Source organism: Lemur catta, chromosome 6 (genome assembly GCF_020740605.2).
Source record: "Lemur catta isolate mLemCat1 chromosome 6, mLemCat1.pri, whole genome shotgun sequence".
Taxonomy (NCBI): Eukaryota; Metazoa; Chordata; class Mammalia; order Primates; family Lemuridae; genus Lemur; species Lemur catta.
In genome coordinates, this window is record NC_059133.1 from 94,127,501 (window position 1) to 94,143,570 (window position 16,070).

The 16,070-nt window shown below is 39.4% G+C and overlaps 1 protein-coding gene across 1 annotated transcript in view; it reads left to right on the forward strand.

The window, feature by feature from the left end:
- Positions 1–16,070, forward strand: part of ANO2 (anoctamin 2) — a 329,714-nt gene that overhangs the window by 285,716 nt on the left and 27,928 nt on the right. The window contains exon 20 of the mRNA XM_045554545.1: positions 4,982–5,127. Coding sequence (XP_045410501.1) covers positions 4,982–5,127 — 146 coding nt within the window. The remainder of the gene's footprint in view (positions 1–4,981; positions 5,128–16,070) is intronic.

The following is a 16,070-nucleotide window of genomic DNA, read 5'->3' on the forward strand; positions in this document are numbered from 1 at the left end:
TGTTTCCTAATTCTCCCTCTATAGTTCTCTCACCTTAGTCTCTTGGCAAAATCTTTGGGGTTTTCTAGATATAATATTGTATCATCAACAAAGAGTGAAAGTTTGACCTCTTCTGCCCCCATTTGGCTACCCTTTATTCCTTGCTCTTGTTTGATTGCTCTGGCAAGGATTTCAAGCACTATGCTGAATAGAAGTGGAGATAGTGGGAAAATTTGTCTGGTCCCAGGTCTACGCAGGAATGCTTTCAATTTTTCCGCATTCAGTATGATGTTGGCTGTGGCTTTATCATATATGGCATTAATAATTTTGAGGTATGACCCACCTATGCCTATAGCATAGGCTTATTGCTTGCTATTTCATTATGAAAAAACTTTTTACTGCTTCTAATGAATCTCAACTCATTCTTTAAATCCTTCTGTCATGAGGACAATGATGATGATGATAATATGGTCAATGATGATACATTTTTTGAGCTCTTGGCATGTACCAAGCCCTAAATTAAGCATGTTACATAGATTATCTCTTTTAATGGACTCTATGATCAAGTTTATATTCTTTCTTCATTTTAAAGATAAGAAAACTAAAGCTTATAGAGTTTTAATAACTTGCCCTAGAAAATATAGCTGATGAATTGTGAAACTTGATTTTACATAAGTATTTCATGACACCAAAGATTAGATTTTTATCTACTACACTATTCTACATTCTTTTGATGGCAAATTGTATTAGACCAGACACTGATCAGAATGTTATTTTGAACGATTAAATTTCTTCTAACTATTAGAAACACTTTCAAACAATAGAATGAGATGCCTGATTATATCAGGAGTGATCCTCTGGAAATATCTACACAGGTGTTGAATGGTCTTGGATGAAGAATATTGCAGAAAGAGAAAGTGATTTCTGCATCTGGATGGAGCATGGACTTCAAAATCCCTTTTAAAATCTTATCTTTAAATCTATGATTCTGACTGTTCGGCTGTTACTTCTCCCAACTATCTCCTAGAAAGTTTCTCTTAGGTAGGTTAGCAGAATTGGCACCTTGCTCTTTCACCTATTTTCATTCACTGTGCATTGTGCATCAATGAGAAGTTTGAAAAGACTACACTTCAGGCATATTTTATCATTTAATATTAAAAATAATAATAGCTATCATCTATTCAGTGGCCACTAGGTCTAGATACTGTGCTAAGGACCTTATAAACATGGATTCACTTAATCCTAATACCAACCCTGAGAAGTTGGGCCATTATCATCTTAATCTAGGCAAAAAAAATAACCTGAATGTGGTTGTCTTAGTCTACTCAAGCTGCCATAACAAAATTCCAAAGATTGGGTGACTTAATCAATAGAAGTTTATTTTTTCATAGTTCTGGAGGCTGGAAAGTTCTAGATCAAAATCTAACAGAGTTGAGTTTTTGGTGAAGGCTCTCTTCCTGGCTTACAGCAGCTGCCTTCTCTCTGTGTCCTCATTTTGTGGTTAGATCTCTCTCTCTTTCTCTCTCCCTCTTTTTCTCTCTCCTTCTCTCTCTGTCTCTCCTAGTCTTTCTCCTCTCTGTCTCCCTCTCCCTCTCCTTCTCCCTCTTCCTGTTGGCCACCAATCCTATTGGAATAGGACTCCACCCTTTTGATATCATTTAATCTTAATTACTTTCTAAAAGTCCATCTCCAAATACAGTCACAATCCAGTCCATAGTAGTGATGGGCAATGTTTAGCTTGGTTTTAATGGAAAGATGATGCTATTGAGTTACTGAAACCCAAAGAATGTTTGACCTGGGAGAAGAGAATCTTTCTTTTACTTTCTGTACATCCATCCCTTTGTTCTCCATGAAGAGGGTGGATAGATCACCTGTTGGACGATAAGGCTGGCCCTGTCTCAGCCTTTGGCAGGAAGATTCAACTCTGTTGTTGCCTACCAAACAGCAAGAATTAAAGACTTTTTGGGTTTGAAGAAACCTGATCCTTTTATTATGTTTTTTAAATTTTTTTATTTCAGCATATTACAGGGGTACAAATGTTTAGGTTACATATATTGCCTTTGCCCCAAGTCAGAGCTTCAAGTGTGTCCATCCCCCAGACAGTGTGCACTGCACCCATTAGGTGTGAATATACCCATCCCTTCCTCCCCCCTCCCACCTGCCTGACACCCGATGAATGTTACTACTATATGTGTACTTAAGTGTTGGTCAGTTAAGTCAGTTAATACCAGTTTGATGGTGAGTACATATAGTGCTTGTTTTTCCCTTCTTGTGATACTTCACTTAGTAGAATGGGCTCCAGCTCTGTCCAGGATAATGCAAGAGATGCTGGATCACCATTGTTTTTTTGTGGCTGAGTAGAACTCCATGGTATACATATACCACATTTTCTTAATCTACTCATGGATTGATGGGCACTTGAGTTGTTTCCACATCTTTACAATTGTGAATTGTGCTGCTATAAACAATCTAGTGCAGATGTCTTTTTTATAGAATGTCTTGTTTTCCTTTGGGTAGATGCCCAGTAATGGGATTTCTGGGTCAAATGGTAGTTCTGCTTGTAGCTCTTTGAGGTATCTCCATATTGCTTTCCACAGAGGTTGTACTAGTTTGTAGTCCCACCAGCAGTGTATGAGTGCTCCTATCTCTCTGCATCCACGCCAACCTTTATTGTTTTGGGACTTTTTGATAAAGGCCATTCTCACTGGAGATAAGTGATATCTCATTGTGGTTTTGATTTGCATTTCCCTGATGATTAGAGAGGTTGAGCATTTGTTTTCATATATTTGTTAGCCATTAGTCTATCTTCTTTTGAAAAATTTTTGTTCATGTCCTTTCCTCACTTTCTGATAGAGTTGTTTGATTTTTTTCTTGCTGATTTTTCTGAGTTCTACATAGATTCTAGTTATCAGCCCTTTATTGTATATGTAGCATGCGAATATTTTCTCCCATTCTGTAGGTTGTCTGTTTGCTCTCATGGTAGTTGCCTTGGCTGTGCAGAAGCTTTTTAATTTGATAAAGTCCCATTTATTTATTTTTGCTGTTGCTGTGATTGCCTTTGGGGTCTTCTTCATAAATTCTTTCCCTAGGATAATGTCTTTAAGAGGTTTTCCAACATTTTCTTCTAGAATTCTTATAGTTTCGTGCCTTAGGTTTAAGTCTATTATCCACCATGAGTTGATTTTTGTGAGAGGTGATAGGTGCGGATCCTGTTTTAGTCTTCTACATGTGGCCATCCGATTTTCTGAGCACCATTTATTGAATAAGGATTCTTTTCCCCAGTGTATGTTTTTGTCTGTTTTGTCAAAGATCAGATGGCTATATGAGGATGGTTTTTATATCTGGGTTCTCAGTTCTGTTCCATTGGTCTATGTCTCTGTTCTTGTGCCAGTAACATGCTGTTTTAGTTACTATAACCTTGTAGCATAGCTTGAAGTCTGATAAATTGATTCCTCCCAATTTGTTATTTTTCCTTAAGATTGCTTTTACTATATGGGGTCTTCTCTGGTTCCATACGAAGTGTAGAATTATTTTTTCTAGATCTGCAAAAAATGATGTTGCTATTTTAATAGGGATTGCATTGAATCTGCAGATCACTTTGGGTAGCATAGACATTTTAACAATGTTGATTCTGCTGACCCATGAGCATGGTATGGTTTTCCACCTGTTTATGTCCTCTCCTATTTCCTTCCTCAGTGTTTTGTAGTTTTCCCTATAGAGGTCTTTTACCTCCTTACTTAAATATATTCCTAGGTACTTTATTTTCTTTGTTGCTATTGTGAAGGGTATTGAGTCTTTGATTTGGTTCTCAGTTTGACTTGAAAAGGTGGAGGAAATTGACAAATTCTTAGAAATACAAAGCCTCCCTAGGCTCAATCTGGAAGAAATAGAATTCCTAAACAGACCAGTATCAAGTACTGAAATTGAAGCAGCAATAAAAAACCTTCCCAAAAAGAAAAGTCCTGGACCAGATAGTTTCACACCCAAATTTTACCAGTGCTACAAAGAACTGGTGCCTACCTGCAGAAATTATTCCATAACATAGAGAAGGAAGGGATCCTACACATCACATTTTGTGAAGCCAACATCACCCGGATACCAAAACCAGGAAAGGACACAACAAAAAAGAAAACTACAGCCCAATATCCCTTATGAATATAGATGCAAAAATTCTCAGCAAAATTCTAGCAAACTGAATTCAGGTGCTTATCAAAAAAATCATCCATCATGACTAAGTGGGCTTCATCCCAGAGAAACAGGAATGGTTCAACATATGCAAACCTATAAATATAATTCACCACATAAATAGAAGCAATAACAAAGATCATATGATCCTCTCAATAGATGCAGAACAAGCATTCAACAAAATTCAGCACCCTTTTATGATAAGAACACTAAGGAAAATAGGCATAGATGGGACTTACCTAAAAATGATACAAGCCATATATGACAAACCCACAGCCAATATCATACTGAATGGGGAAAAATTGAAAGCATTCCCACTTAGGACTGGAGCCAGACAAAGTTGCCCTCTATCTCTGCTCCTATTCAACATAGTGGTAGAAGTCCTAGTCAGAGCAATTACACAAGAGAAGGAAATCAAGGGCATCCAAATGGGGGCATAAGAGGTCAAATGATCACTCTTTGCTGATGATATGATCTTATATCTAGAAAACACCAGAGATTCTGCCATGAGACTACTGGAATTTATAAACAAATTCAGCAAAGTCTCAGGTTACAAAATCAATATACAGAAATTAGTAGCATTCATATACACCAACAACAGAAACCTGATGCTTTGTGGGGAGAATCTTTTATTATCTTGATAAAGGACCTCGTTGGGTTATCTTTAGGAGAAAAATAGTCTCCTTAGTGTCTCTCTATTTGTTCTTGGATGAGAGATGGCTTTAAGTGTCAAAACTTAGTTCTTTTCCTCCTTTCTGTCTACAAAACTAACCTTGTTCTTCAGAAGTTTTTGATGACTACTTCATTTCTTTTCTAGGAAGCTAAAGAAACTATTTCGGAAGCTGAAAGATGAGACAGAACCTGGAGAAACAGACTCTGCCCATTCAAAACATCCAGAGCAGTGGGACCTAGACTACAGCTTGGAACCATACACTGGACTGACTCCAGAATACATGGAAATGAGTAAGAGCCCATGATATTTCCCCTGGTGGCAGGTTCAGACAAGGGGCCTGTGGGGAGGCAGGGCAGGGAGGACACTGGCAAAATGACTAGGGCAGCCTCTGCTCCTTCAGGGGCTTCATGGCTCCTCAGTGTCCCCTCCTGTAGCACACAAAAGTTGAGAAGGGTGGAGCAGAAGGAGCCCTGGAATGAGAACCAGGGGCAGCTCTGTCACCGATTTGATGAATGATGTCCTCTTTTCCTTGGGTGTCCTCTTTTCATCTATAATATGAAAAGTCTGGTCTCCCAGGTCTTTTCCCATGGTTTCTATCATTGATAAAGGTGAAAGGGAAATAGTGGAATATGAAATTTAAGAATAGTTTCCATGAAAGAAGAGTAAAGTAGTCCTATGACCCTTGGGTCAAGGATATATACATCTTTGACCTGGAGAATATAGGCGACTCCCCCACTCTGATCAGTTAGGGCTGGGTAAGATGTCAACTTTTCAGCAAAAAAGTTGGAAATGTTTTGTATAGAGGGTGAGAGGCAGATTTCTAGCTGCAGGGCCTCTGTTTCTTTTGACTAAAGCTTAAAGGCAGGAGTGCATATCAGTACAGGCTGATAGAACACAATCATTTCAGATGTGGCTTAGAAGTCCGAGTTTCCATTATGAAAAGTATCTTAGACTAACTGCCTTTGAACTCTTGGCTACTTGAGAATAATCCTGACTTCTATTGGGATGGATGGTTGAGAAGCCTCTTTCCTAGACTTGGAACTAATGAATTAAAAGCATGGGATACCAGAGATCAAGAGGCCAGATACAGCATCTAAACATTTACTTGAGATACAGATCTTGGAGAAACATCAATCAGATCCAGTGAAAGAATCACTCGTTATTTAACTCAATACTTAATGTCATTACACCCATCATTGTATTTACATAATGGCTCCTGCTCCCTTTGGTTAGTCACTTTTAATAGGGAGCCACCAATAACTTTCCATGCACCTGGTCCTTCACTCATTATTTCTAGTGGATATTTATCCTATTTTGTTATAAGAATTTGTGTATGCATGTTAGGGGTGGAAGAATGGACAGGGTCTAGATTAGACAGCCATGAAAATTCTGTTCTAGCCCTGGGGTGTCTAAAATTCTAGACAAAGCCTGAGCTTTGTAATCTAAATGAATTCACCAGAGGAGAAGCAAACATTATGTCTGCTTTCGGAACAATAGGCAAAGAAAATATCGAGACACAGTTTATGGAAGCATGTATCTCGCTTACGCTTTTCATGTTGAGCTAAGTGATACTTCTAATCCCTAACGCTGAACCAGATATTTACACAGAGGTGATCACTCATGTTTCTGATGCCATTCTACATCTGCCATTCTCTCATTCAGAAAGAGAAATTGCTGCAAGAGATCAACGCTTCCATCTGGGCAGGGGCTTACATTAGGAATCCGTGAGCTCTGTCTCTCTACCTCCTCCCTCCAACCACAGTGCCCCCCACCACATGTGTGGGTTTTACATGCCTGCCAACCTGTCTGTCCAGCTAGCTGGCTATTTCAAAGCTCCCTCTTTTGAGTGACTAAGAGCATAGACTCTTGAGCCATACTCGTCGGGTTCAAATCCCAGCTCTGTGACTGACAAACTGGATGACCCTGGATAAATAGCTAATCTTTGTGTGTCTTGATTTGCTTTGCTGTTAAAAAAAGATAATAATACCAACCTCATGGGATTCTTGTGAGTAATTAATGAATTAATATCTGTGAAGTGCTTAGAGGAGTGTTGAGCACATAAAAGGCACATATTAAGTGTCAAGTATTGTTTCTTTTAATGGTCCTGAGGCCCGAGGTAGGCAGAGTATAGAGAACTATGCTCTAATTTATTAGCCACTGTGTCATTGAATATAACATCCACTATGTGTTTAAACTTGTGTACTTACAAAGTAATGAGAAGAGGGAAAAATAAAGAACTAGAAGACTTGATGACTTCTGGAACATAAAAAGAAAACCAAAAACAAATGAAAAACCCAACTACTTACAATGAATAAAACAACCATAGACCAGAAAGTTTTAAAACAGAGAAAAGACAGGAATATGTCTCCCCAAACTTCTCTCATTTGAGTTCTACTTTCTTTAGCATTTTGGTGCCATTTCTTAAACCCTGTTTTATGTATATGAATTTGAAAATAAAGTTGTGATCATTCACACTTACTTTTCTTTTTTGTTTTTTAATTGGTACATAATATTGGTACCTATTTATGGGATACATGTGATATTTTGTTACATGCATAGACTGATGATCAAGTCAGTGTACTTGGGGTATCTGTCACCCGGAGTATTTATCATTTCTATGTGTTGGGAAGATTTCAAGGCCTCTCTTCTAACTATTTTGAAGCATACAATACATTATTGGTAAATATAGTCACCCTATTCTGCTATGGAACATTAAAACTTATTCCGTCTATCTAACTATATATTTATGTCCATTAGCCAACTTCTCTTCACCCCCACCCCTCTGACACCCTTCCTAGCCTCCGTTATCTATCATTCTACTCTCTACCTCCGTGGGAGCAACTTTTTCAGCTCCAACATATGTGTGAGAACATGTGATATTTATCTTTCTGTGCTTGACTTATTTTACTTAATATGATGACTTCTAGTTCCATCCATCTTGCTGCAAATTACATGATTTCATTATTTTTTGTGGCCAAGTAGTATTCCATTATGTATATGTACCACATTTTGTTTATTCATTAGTCTGTTGATGGACACTTAGGTTGATTTGACACCTTTGCTATTGTGACTAGTGCTGCAATAAACATACAAGTGCAGGTAGCCCTTCTTTTCCTTTGGATAAATAGCCAATAGTGGAATTGCTGGATCATATGGTAGTTCTCTTTGTAGTTTTTTGAGAAATACCTGTACTGTTATCCATAATGGCTTTAGTAATTTACATTCCCACCAACAGTGTATAAGAGTTCCTTTTTCTCTGCATCCTCACCAGCATTTGTTACTTTTTGTCTTTTTAATAATAGCCATTCTAACTGGGGTAAGATGATATCTCATTGTTGTTTTGGTTTACATTGTCCTGATGATTAGTAATGTTGAGCATTTTTTCATATAACTATTGGCCATTTGCTTGTCTTCTTTTGAGAAATGTCTATTCATGTCCTTTGCTCGCCTTTTAATGGAATTATTATTTTTTTTAACATTGAGTTGTTTGAGTTCCTTGTATATTCAGAATATTAGTCCCTTGTCAGATGAATAGTTTGAGAATATTTTCTCCCATTCAACAAGTTATCTCTTCACTCTGTTGATTGTTTCATTTGCTGCGTAGTAGCCTTTTAGTTTAATATAGTCTCATTTGTCTATTTTTGTTTTTGTTGCCTACACTTTTGAGGTCTTAGCTGTAAAATCTGTCTAGACCAAGGTTCAGAAGAGTTTCTCCTAGGTTTTCTTCTAGTATGTTTATAGTTTCAGGTCTTACATTAAAGTGTTTAATTCATCCATCTTGAGTTGATTTTTGTATGTAGCGAGAGACATGGGTCCATTCTTCTGCATATAAATATCCAATTTTCCTAGCACCATTTATTGAAGAGGGTGTCCTTTCCCTAATGTATGTTCTCAATGCCTTTGTCAAAAATCAGTTGGTTGTAAATACGTGGATTTGTTTCTGGGTTCTCTATTCTGTTCCATTGGTCTGTGTGTCTGTTTTTATACCAATATCATGCTCTTTTGGTTTCTATAGTAGCCTTGTAATATATTTTGAAGTCAAGCAGTGTGATGCCTCCAGCTTTGTCTTTTGTGCTCAGGATTGCTTTGGTTATTCTGGCTTTTTGGTTCCATATGAATTTTAGGATTGTTTTTTCTATTTCTATGAAAAGTGACATTGGTATTTTGATTGAGATTGCATTGAATTTTCAGATTACTTTGGGCAGTATGATCATTTTAACAATATTAATGCTTCTGATCCATGAGCATGGGATGTTGTTCCATTTTTTTGTGTCCTCTTCAATTTTTTTCATCAGTGTTTTATAGTTTTCCTTGTAGAGGTCTTTCATTTCCTTGGTTAAATTTATTCCTATGTATTTTTTTGTAGCTATTGTAAATGGGATTGCCTTCTTGATTTCTTTCTCAGCTAGTTTACTATTGTTGTATAAAAACACTACTGATTTTTGTATGTTGATTTTGTATCCTACTACTTTACTGAATTTATTTGTCAGATCTAGGAGTCTTTTGGTGGAGTGTTTAGATTTTTCTCTATATAAGATCATTATCATCAGCAAGGAGGAACAAATTGACATTCTCATTCCCAATTTGGATGTCTTTTATTTCCTTCTCTTGCCTGATTGCTTTGGCTAGGACTTCCAGTACTATGTTGAATATGAGTGGTGAAAGTGGGTATCCCTGTCTTATTCCAATTCTTAGAGGAAAGGCTTTCAGCTTTTCTCCATTAAGTATGATGTTAGCTTTGGTTTGACATACATGGCCTTTATTATGTTGAGGTATGTTCCTTCTATTCCTAATTTGTTGAGAGTTTTTATTATGAAGGGATGTTGAATTTTATCAATGCTGTTTCTGCATCTATTGAAATGATATATGGTTTTTGTCCTTTGTTCTATTGATTTTATGTATCATGTTTATTGATTTGTATGTGGAACTATCCTTACATCCCTGGGATAAATCCCATTTGATTATGGTGTATAATCCTTTTGATGTGCTGTTGGATTCAGTTTGCTAGTATTTTGTTGAGGATTTTTATGTCTATGTTCATCAGGGATATTGGCCTGTTGTTTTCTTTTTTTGTTGCATCCTTGTATGGTTTTGGTATCAGGGTAAGGCTGGCCTCATAGAATGAGGGATAATTGCCTCCTCTTCAACATTTTGGAATAGTTTGAAGAGAATTGATATTAATACTTCTTTGAAAGTTTGGTAGAGTTTAGCAGTGAAGCCACACAGTCCTGGACTTTTCCTTGCTAAGAGACTTTTTATTACTGATTCAATCTCATTACTCTTTTTCGGTCTGTTCAGCTTTTCTATTTCTTCCTGATTCAACTTTGGTAGATTGTGTGTAGACAGGAATTTATCCATTTCCTATAGGTTTTCTAGTTTGTTAGTGTATAGTTCTTCATAGCAGTCTCTGATGATCTTTTGTATTTCTGTGGTATCAGTTGTAATGTTTCCTTTTTCCGTTCTAATATTGTTTATTTGGGTCTTCTTTCTTTTTTTCTTTGTTACTGTCCAGATAGTGGTTTGTTGATTTTGTTTATCTCTTCAAAAAACAGAATTTTTGTTTTGTTGATATTTTGTATTTTTTTAACCTCTGTTTCGTTTAGTTCTTCTCTGATCTTTATTATTTCTTTCCTTCTACTAATTTGGGGTTTGGTTTCTTCTCAGTTTTTTAGTTTCTTGAGATGCATCATTAGATTGTTTATTTGACATTTTTCTAATTTTTTGATGTAGGTGTTTATTGCTATAAACTTCTCTCTTAGCATTGCTTGTATTATATACCATAGGTTTGGGTATGTTGTTTTTCAATTTTTATTTGTTTTAAGTGTTTTCTTTAATTTCTTACTTAATTTCTTCCTCGGCCCAATGGTCATTTAGAAGCATGTTGTTTAATTTCCGTGTGTTTGTACAGTTTCCAAAGTTCCTCTTCTTATTGATTTCTAGTTTTACTCTATTGAGGTCTACAAAGATACTTGGTATGATTTCAATTTCTTAAAATTTGTTGAGACTTGTTTTGTGTCCTAACATATGGTCTATCCTGGAGAATGTTTCATGTACTGATGAGAAGACTATGCATTCTGGAGATGTTGGATGAAAAGTTCTGTAAATGTCTGTTAGGTCCATTTGGTCTAATGAGCAGTATAAGTGCAATATTTCTTTGTCAATTTTTTGTCTAGATGGTCTGTCTAATGCTGAGAGTGGGCTGTTGATATTCCCAACTATTATTGTATTGGGGCTTATTCCTATCATTTTATTAATTGATTTCTGTTTGTTTTGTATATCCTTTGTTCCTTTCTTTCTCTCTTATTGTGTATCATTGTGGTTTGGTTGTGTTCTGTAGTGGTAACATTTGAGTCCTTTCTCTTCTTTATTTGAATATTTGCTCCACCAGTGGGTTTTATTCTTTTGTGGGTTTACCATCCTTTAGCTTCCAGATGTAGGACTCCTTTAAGCATTCCTTGCATGGCTCACTTAGGGGTGATGTATTCCCTCAGCTTTTGCTTTTATGAAAAAGATCCTATTTCTCCTTAATTTATGAAGGATAATGTTGCTGGGTATAATATCCTTGCATGACATTTTTTTTTTTTGTCAGCACTTTGAATAATCCCATTTTCTCCCGGCTTGTAAAGTTTCTGCTGATAAATCTGCTGTTATTCTGATGGGGGGGGGGTCTCTTATAAGTGACTAGATGCTTTTCTCTTGCTGTTTTGAGAATTCTCTTCATCTTTGACTTTAAACAGTTTTACTATAATGTGTCATGGAGAAGACCTTTTTGAATTATATCTATTTGGGGATCTCTGAGCTTCCTGTTTCTGGATGTCTAAATCTCTTGCTAGACTTGGAAAGTTGTCAGTTATTATTTTGTTAAATATGTTTTCTATCCCTTTCATTTTCTCTTTGCCAAAATTCAAATACTTGGTCACTTTACAGTGTCCTATGTGTCACACAGGCTTTGTTCATTCTTTTTAATTCTCTTTTCTTTATTTTTGTCTGACCAGTTATTTCAGAAGAGCTGTCTTCAAGTTTTGAAATTCTTTCTTCTGTTTGATCTATTATTGAAGCTATCAAATGGATTTTGTATTTCATTTAATGAATTCTTCAGTTCCAGAATTTCTGTTTGGTCCATTTTAATGATATCTATTTCTTTGGTAAATATCTCATTTATGTCCTGGAGTGTCTTTCTGATTTCTTTATATTGTTTTCCTGTATTCTCTTGTATCCCACTGACCTTCTTTAATATCATTACTTTGAATTATTTTTCTGGTGTTTCATAAATATCTTTTTTATTGGAATCTGTTGCTGGAGAATCATTGTGTTCCTTTGAACGTGTCATATATCTTTGCTTTTTCATGTTTCTTGTTCTCTTACATTGATATCTGAGCGTTAGTGTAACAGCCGCTTCTTCCAATATTTTGAATTTCCTTTTGTAGGGGAAGACTTTCCTGAAGATGTATCTGTGGGTTGATTGGGTAGGACACTTTGGCTTTGATTCTGGGTACAGGTAGTAGTGTAGTCTCTGATTTCTTTTGCTGTAACAGACAGGAAATCACAGACACCACTATTTGTGAGTTCCTCAGTGCCTTAGGGTGCAATTGTTAGTGGAGGCTGTGGTGAAATTTTGCTGAGGTTGAGGATGCCAGATGGCATGACAGAGGATGCCTGTCCTGGGGACCCAGGGTGGCATACATTGGCACTGTTGTCAGTGGGTCCAGGGGGGCCAATTCTTGGGCCTCCAGATGGCTTGCTTTGGTGCTGGTAGTGGCAGCAGTGGGCTAGGAATGTGGGAAGGTTTTTGGGACCCTGGACAGGGAGTGTGTGGGGATGATGGCATAGCAGTGAACAGACAACCCTCAGGATCCCAAGTGGTTCACACTGATGTTGGCGGTGGCTGCAATGAGCTTGATGGGCCAGTCCTCAGGTCTGTGTGTGTGTTTGTGTGTGTGTGTGTATTCCAGCTATGGTGGTAGCAGCAGATTGGGTGGGCCCAACCTCTGGACCCTGGAAAGAGTGCTTAGGTGCCAATAGTGGTGGACTGGGGGCTGGGTGGTCCCCAGCCCCCTAGACAACATGCTCTGGTAATGGGGCATGTAGAGCTGGGCCAGGCAGACCTGTCCTCAAGCCACCCAGTGGTGCATGTAAGTGCTGGCTGAGGTAGGCAGGGGCAGGGTTGTCCCTAGAACCCCCGTGGATGCTCAGGTGGAGATGGCAGCAGCTGTGCTGCAGTGCTACTGCTGGGGGGGCAGGGCTGCCTTCAGTGGCAGCCTCCACGTGCAGGCGGCTAGGGAGCACATGCTTTGCTTGTGCTTTGGTCTCAGCAGCAGTAGTCCACAGTGGTGGCAGCTGTGAGTCAAGATGTTTGTTTTCAGGGCATGTAAAAATGTGTGGCAGCTTCGCCAATGGCTCATGCTTTAGCCCTGATGGCCATAGCCAACCACAGTGGTGGTTATAGGTGAGGGATGTCAGTGGGCTCCAGGGATGTGGAAATGCAGGGGCTGTTGGGCCCCAGGGCAGGATGTAGTCTGGTGGGGGCTGGGCTCTCAAAATGGCACCATGCTGCCGCTGCTCAGGGCTGGGGTGGAGGGACCCAGCGTGAGCTCCCTCTCTGGAGCAGTGCCATCCTGTGGTCTCCAGGCAGCTCCCTGTGTTCGTCTGGGGGCATGTGGGGTCTGGGGGCTCTCCTAAGACTAGGATTGCAGGAGTCCACAGCAGTAGTGTGGATCACTGGGTCACTCACACTTCCTTTCCCCACACTGGGGCGCCACTCCAGGCTCCCACCTCATCCTGGCTGAGCAGGCATCCTCACTTCCCCGTCCTTCCTTGCCTTGGGTGTTTCCTGCCGCTTCTCTATTGAATTCCAGTGTTCTGTGTTAGATGATCTATTTAAGTTTGATTATCTCCTCACTATCTTGGTTCTCTGTGGAGGAGCCAAGCACCAGATGCTCCTAGTCACCCATCGTGCAGCCCCTCCCACTTATTTCTTTTTTCCTTTAGCATTATACGAGTAAATATTTCCAAGTTCTCACACACTATTCGCCATGAATAGCAGTATGATAATCCTAATAGTGCGCCATAGTTTATTTACCTGTCTTCCACTGAAGGACATGGAGGCTTGTCTTCTAATTCTCCCCCTGTCCTAATGCTCTATTACACACTGTCTTTGTGTACATAATCTTTTCCACATTTATTATTATTTCATCAAGATCGAGTCACACAGGTGTGATTAGTTGAACTAAGGTATGGTTATTGCATGATTCTTGATTCGTTTTCCCAAATTGCTAATTGAAAGGATTAGACCAATTCACTCAGCTGTGGGCAGTGTATCCTGCACTACCCTCTCAGTGAGTGCAATTATTCAGTATCCTGAAGTCATGCTCTGTGAAAGAATTATCACCCCTGAGCTACAAAATTCCACTTTGTTGACCTGAATATTCCAGACTCATCCTTAGTGACATCTTCCCACGCCAAACCCCAGTTCCTGCTGAGAGGAATCATTATGTATTTGCTCTTCTGTCTTGGCGTTGTGTTTGGTACACACACTGGGGACATCTTACCAGACTGTGGGAATATTGCCCACACATCTGTTCCTCAGCAGACCCTGTCTACTAGAGTCTAAAGAGCAGTGAGTGGGGACCACGGCTTATTCATCTTTTGGTATCCTCCAGAGTCTAGCACATTTCCTGGCATATAACAGGCACCCAGTGCATCTGATGAACAAGGATGAGTGAATGAATGAATGAATGAGGGAAAGTGTCTTAACAGAGGCAGGTTTGTAATAACAACTTTATGAGGCAAAGGAAGGATCATTTTCAAAGCTGAGCTTGGTTGATGGTGGATCAGCGATGTTCCAAGGTTTCTAGCTCTAGGTAGGAGGTTAACTTAACAAACCCCGAGGTCCCTTCTGGTTCTGAAGATCTATGTATCAGTGACAAGAGCAAGGAAGAGCATTCCAAGGAAAAGGACTGGCGACTGCAAAGGGTCTCATGGACACGAGTAACTGTTGACAAAGAAAAGCAAATGGTAGTTTTTGGGTAGAGAGGGTTCAGATGCAGACCTGGAGTTAGTGGTGGAACCTAGAGACCAGACAAGTTTGCAGGCCACTGGGAGCAGTTGCAAAGTCCTGGCCCATGTCAACTCTGTTTCCCTTGGGGACATGGGCAGCAAGCACAGAAAGGAGATCATAAGGCTAAGGAAGGAATGAGGAAACACAGTGGACTCATTCATTTCTTCATTCATTCATCAAACATTTATTAAGCACCTAGAGGGAGGGACAAGTCTGGAGACCAGGACTGCTCTTCGACAATCCAGGTTTCTGCTGGTATTGATTCAGTCCGCAATTCAGCTGCTACTGATGCAGTCTTGTCTGCAAGGGGAAGCCTGGATCACATGGGTTTTCCAGGCTGGATTCCACAGAAACTTGCTCACAGAGTTCTTCAGGCCATTTTGCTAGACTTTTAATCTTAGAGATGTATTTTAGAGACATGACTATTTTATTTTCTGTTTTATTTATTGTGAGGACAATGTTTCCTGGATTAGGTTTCTTTCATTCCTTTTATCTCTGGACTATCCTCCTCACCCTTTAAGGGAGTATTTTTTCTCAGGTACAATCAGGGAAAGATTAGGTTGCAGAATAAACGCCACCAAACTTCCCTGAGCAACGTGGGCTCAGTTGGTTAAGGAGTGGGCTCTGATGTCAGACCACTGCGTCCAGTCCTGACCTTGCTGCACACTGGACTCTGGGCTTGGCACTGAAAGTCAGCCAGGCCCAATGTTTCCATTTAAAAAGCAGGTTTAGTGATGATAACACCTAGTTCACAACATTCTGAGAATTAGGTGATGAGTATACAGTAGGTAAAAAACAGTGCTGGCACACATAGACTCTCCATGAACAGTAGCCACCGTTGTTATTGTCCAGAGTCCAGTTTCTCGCAAATGTAGACATTTCGTGATTAAAAACAGTCTGGAGCCCCCGAATGCAGGGAGTTCTGGAGATGCTTCCCATCCCCTGGGTGTAGGGCTGTTTAGGTGCTCCTAGCGAATGAGGGAATCTGCTGGGTGCAGAGGCTCATGCCAGGTCTTTGGGGGGCCGAGGTGGGAGCATTGCTTGAGGCCAGGAGTTCAAGACCAGCTTGGGTAACATAGCAAGACTCCATCTCTACAAAACAATTTAAAAAAATTATCCAGGTGTGGTGGTGTGCGCCTGTAGTCCCAGCTACCTGGGGGAGGCTGGCTGAGACGG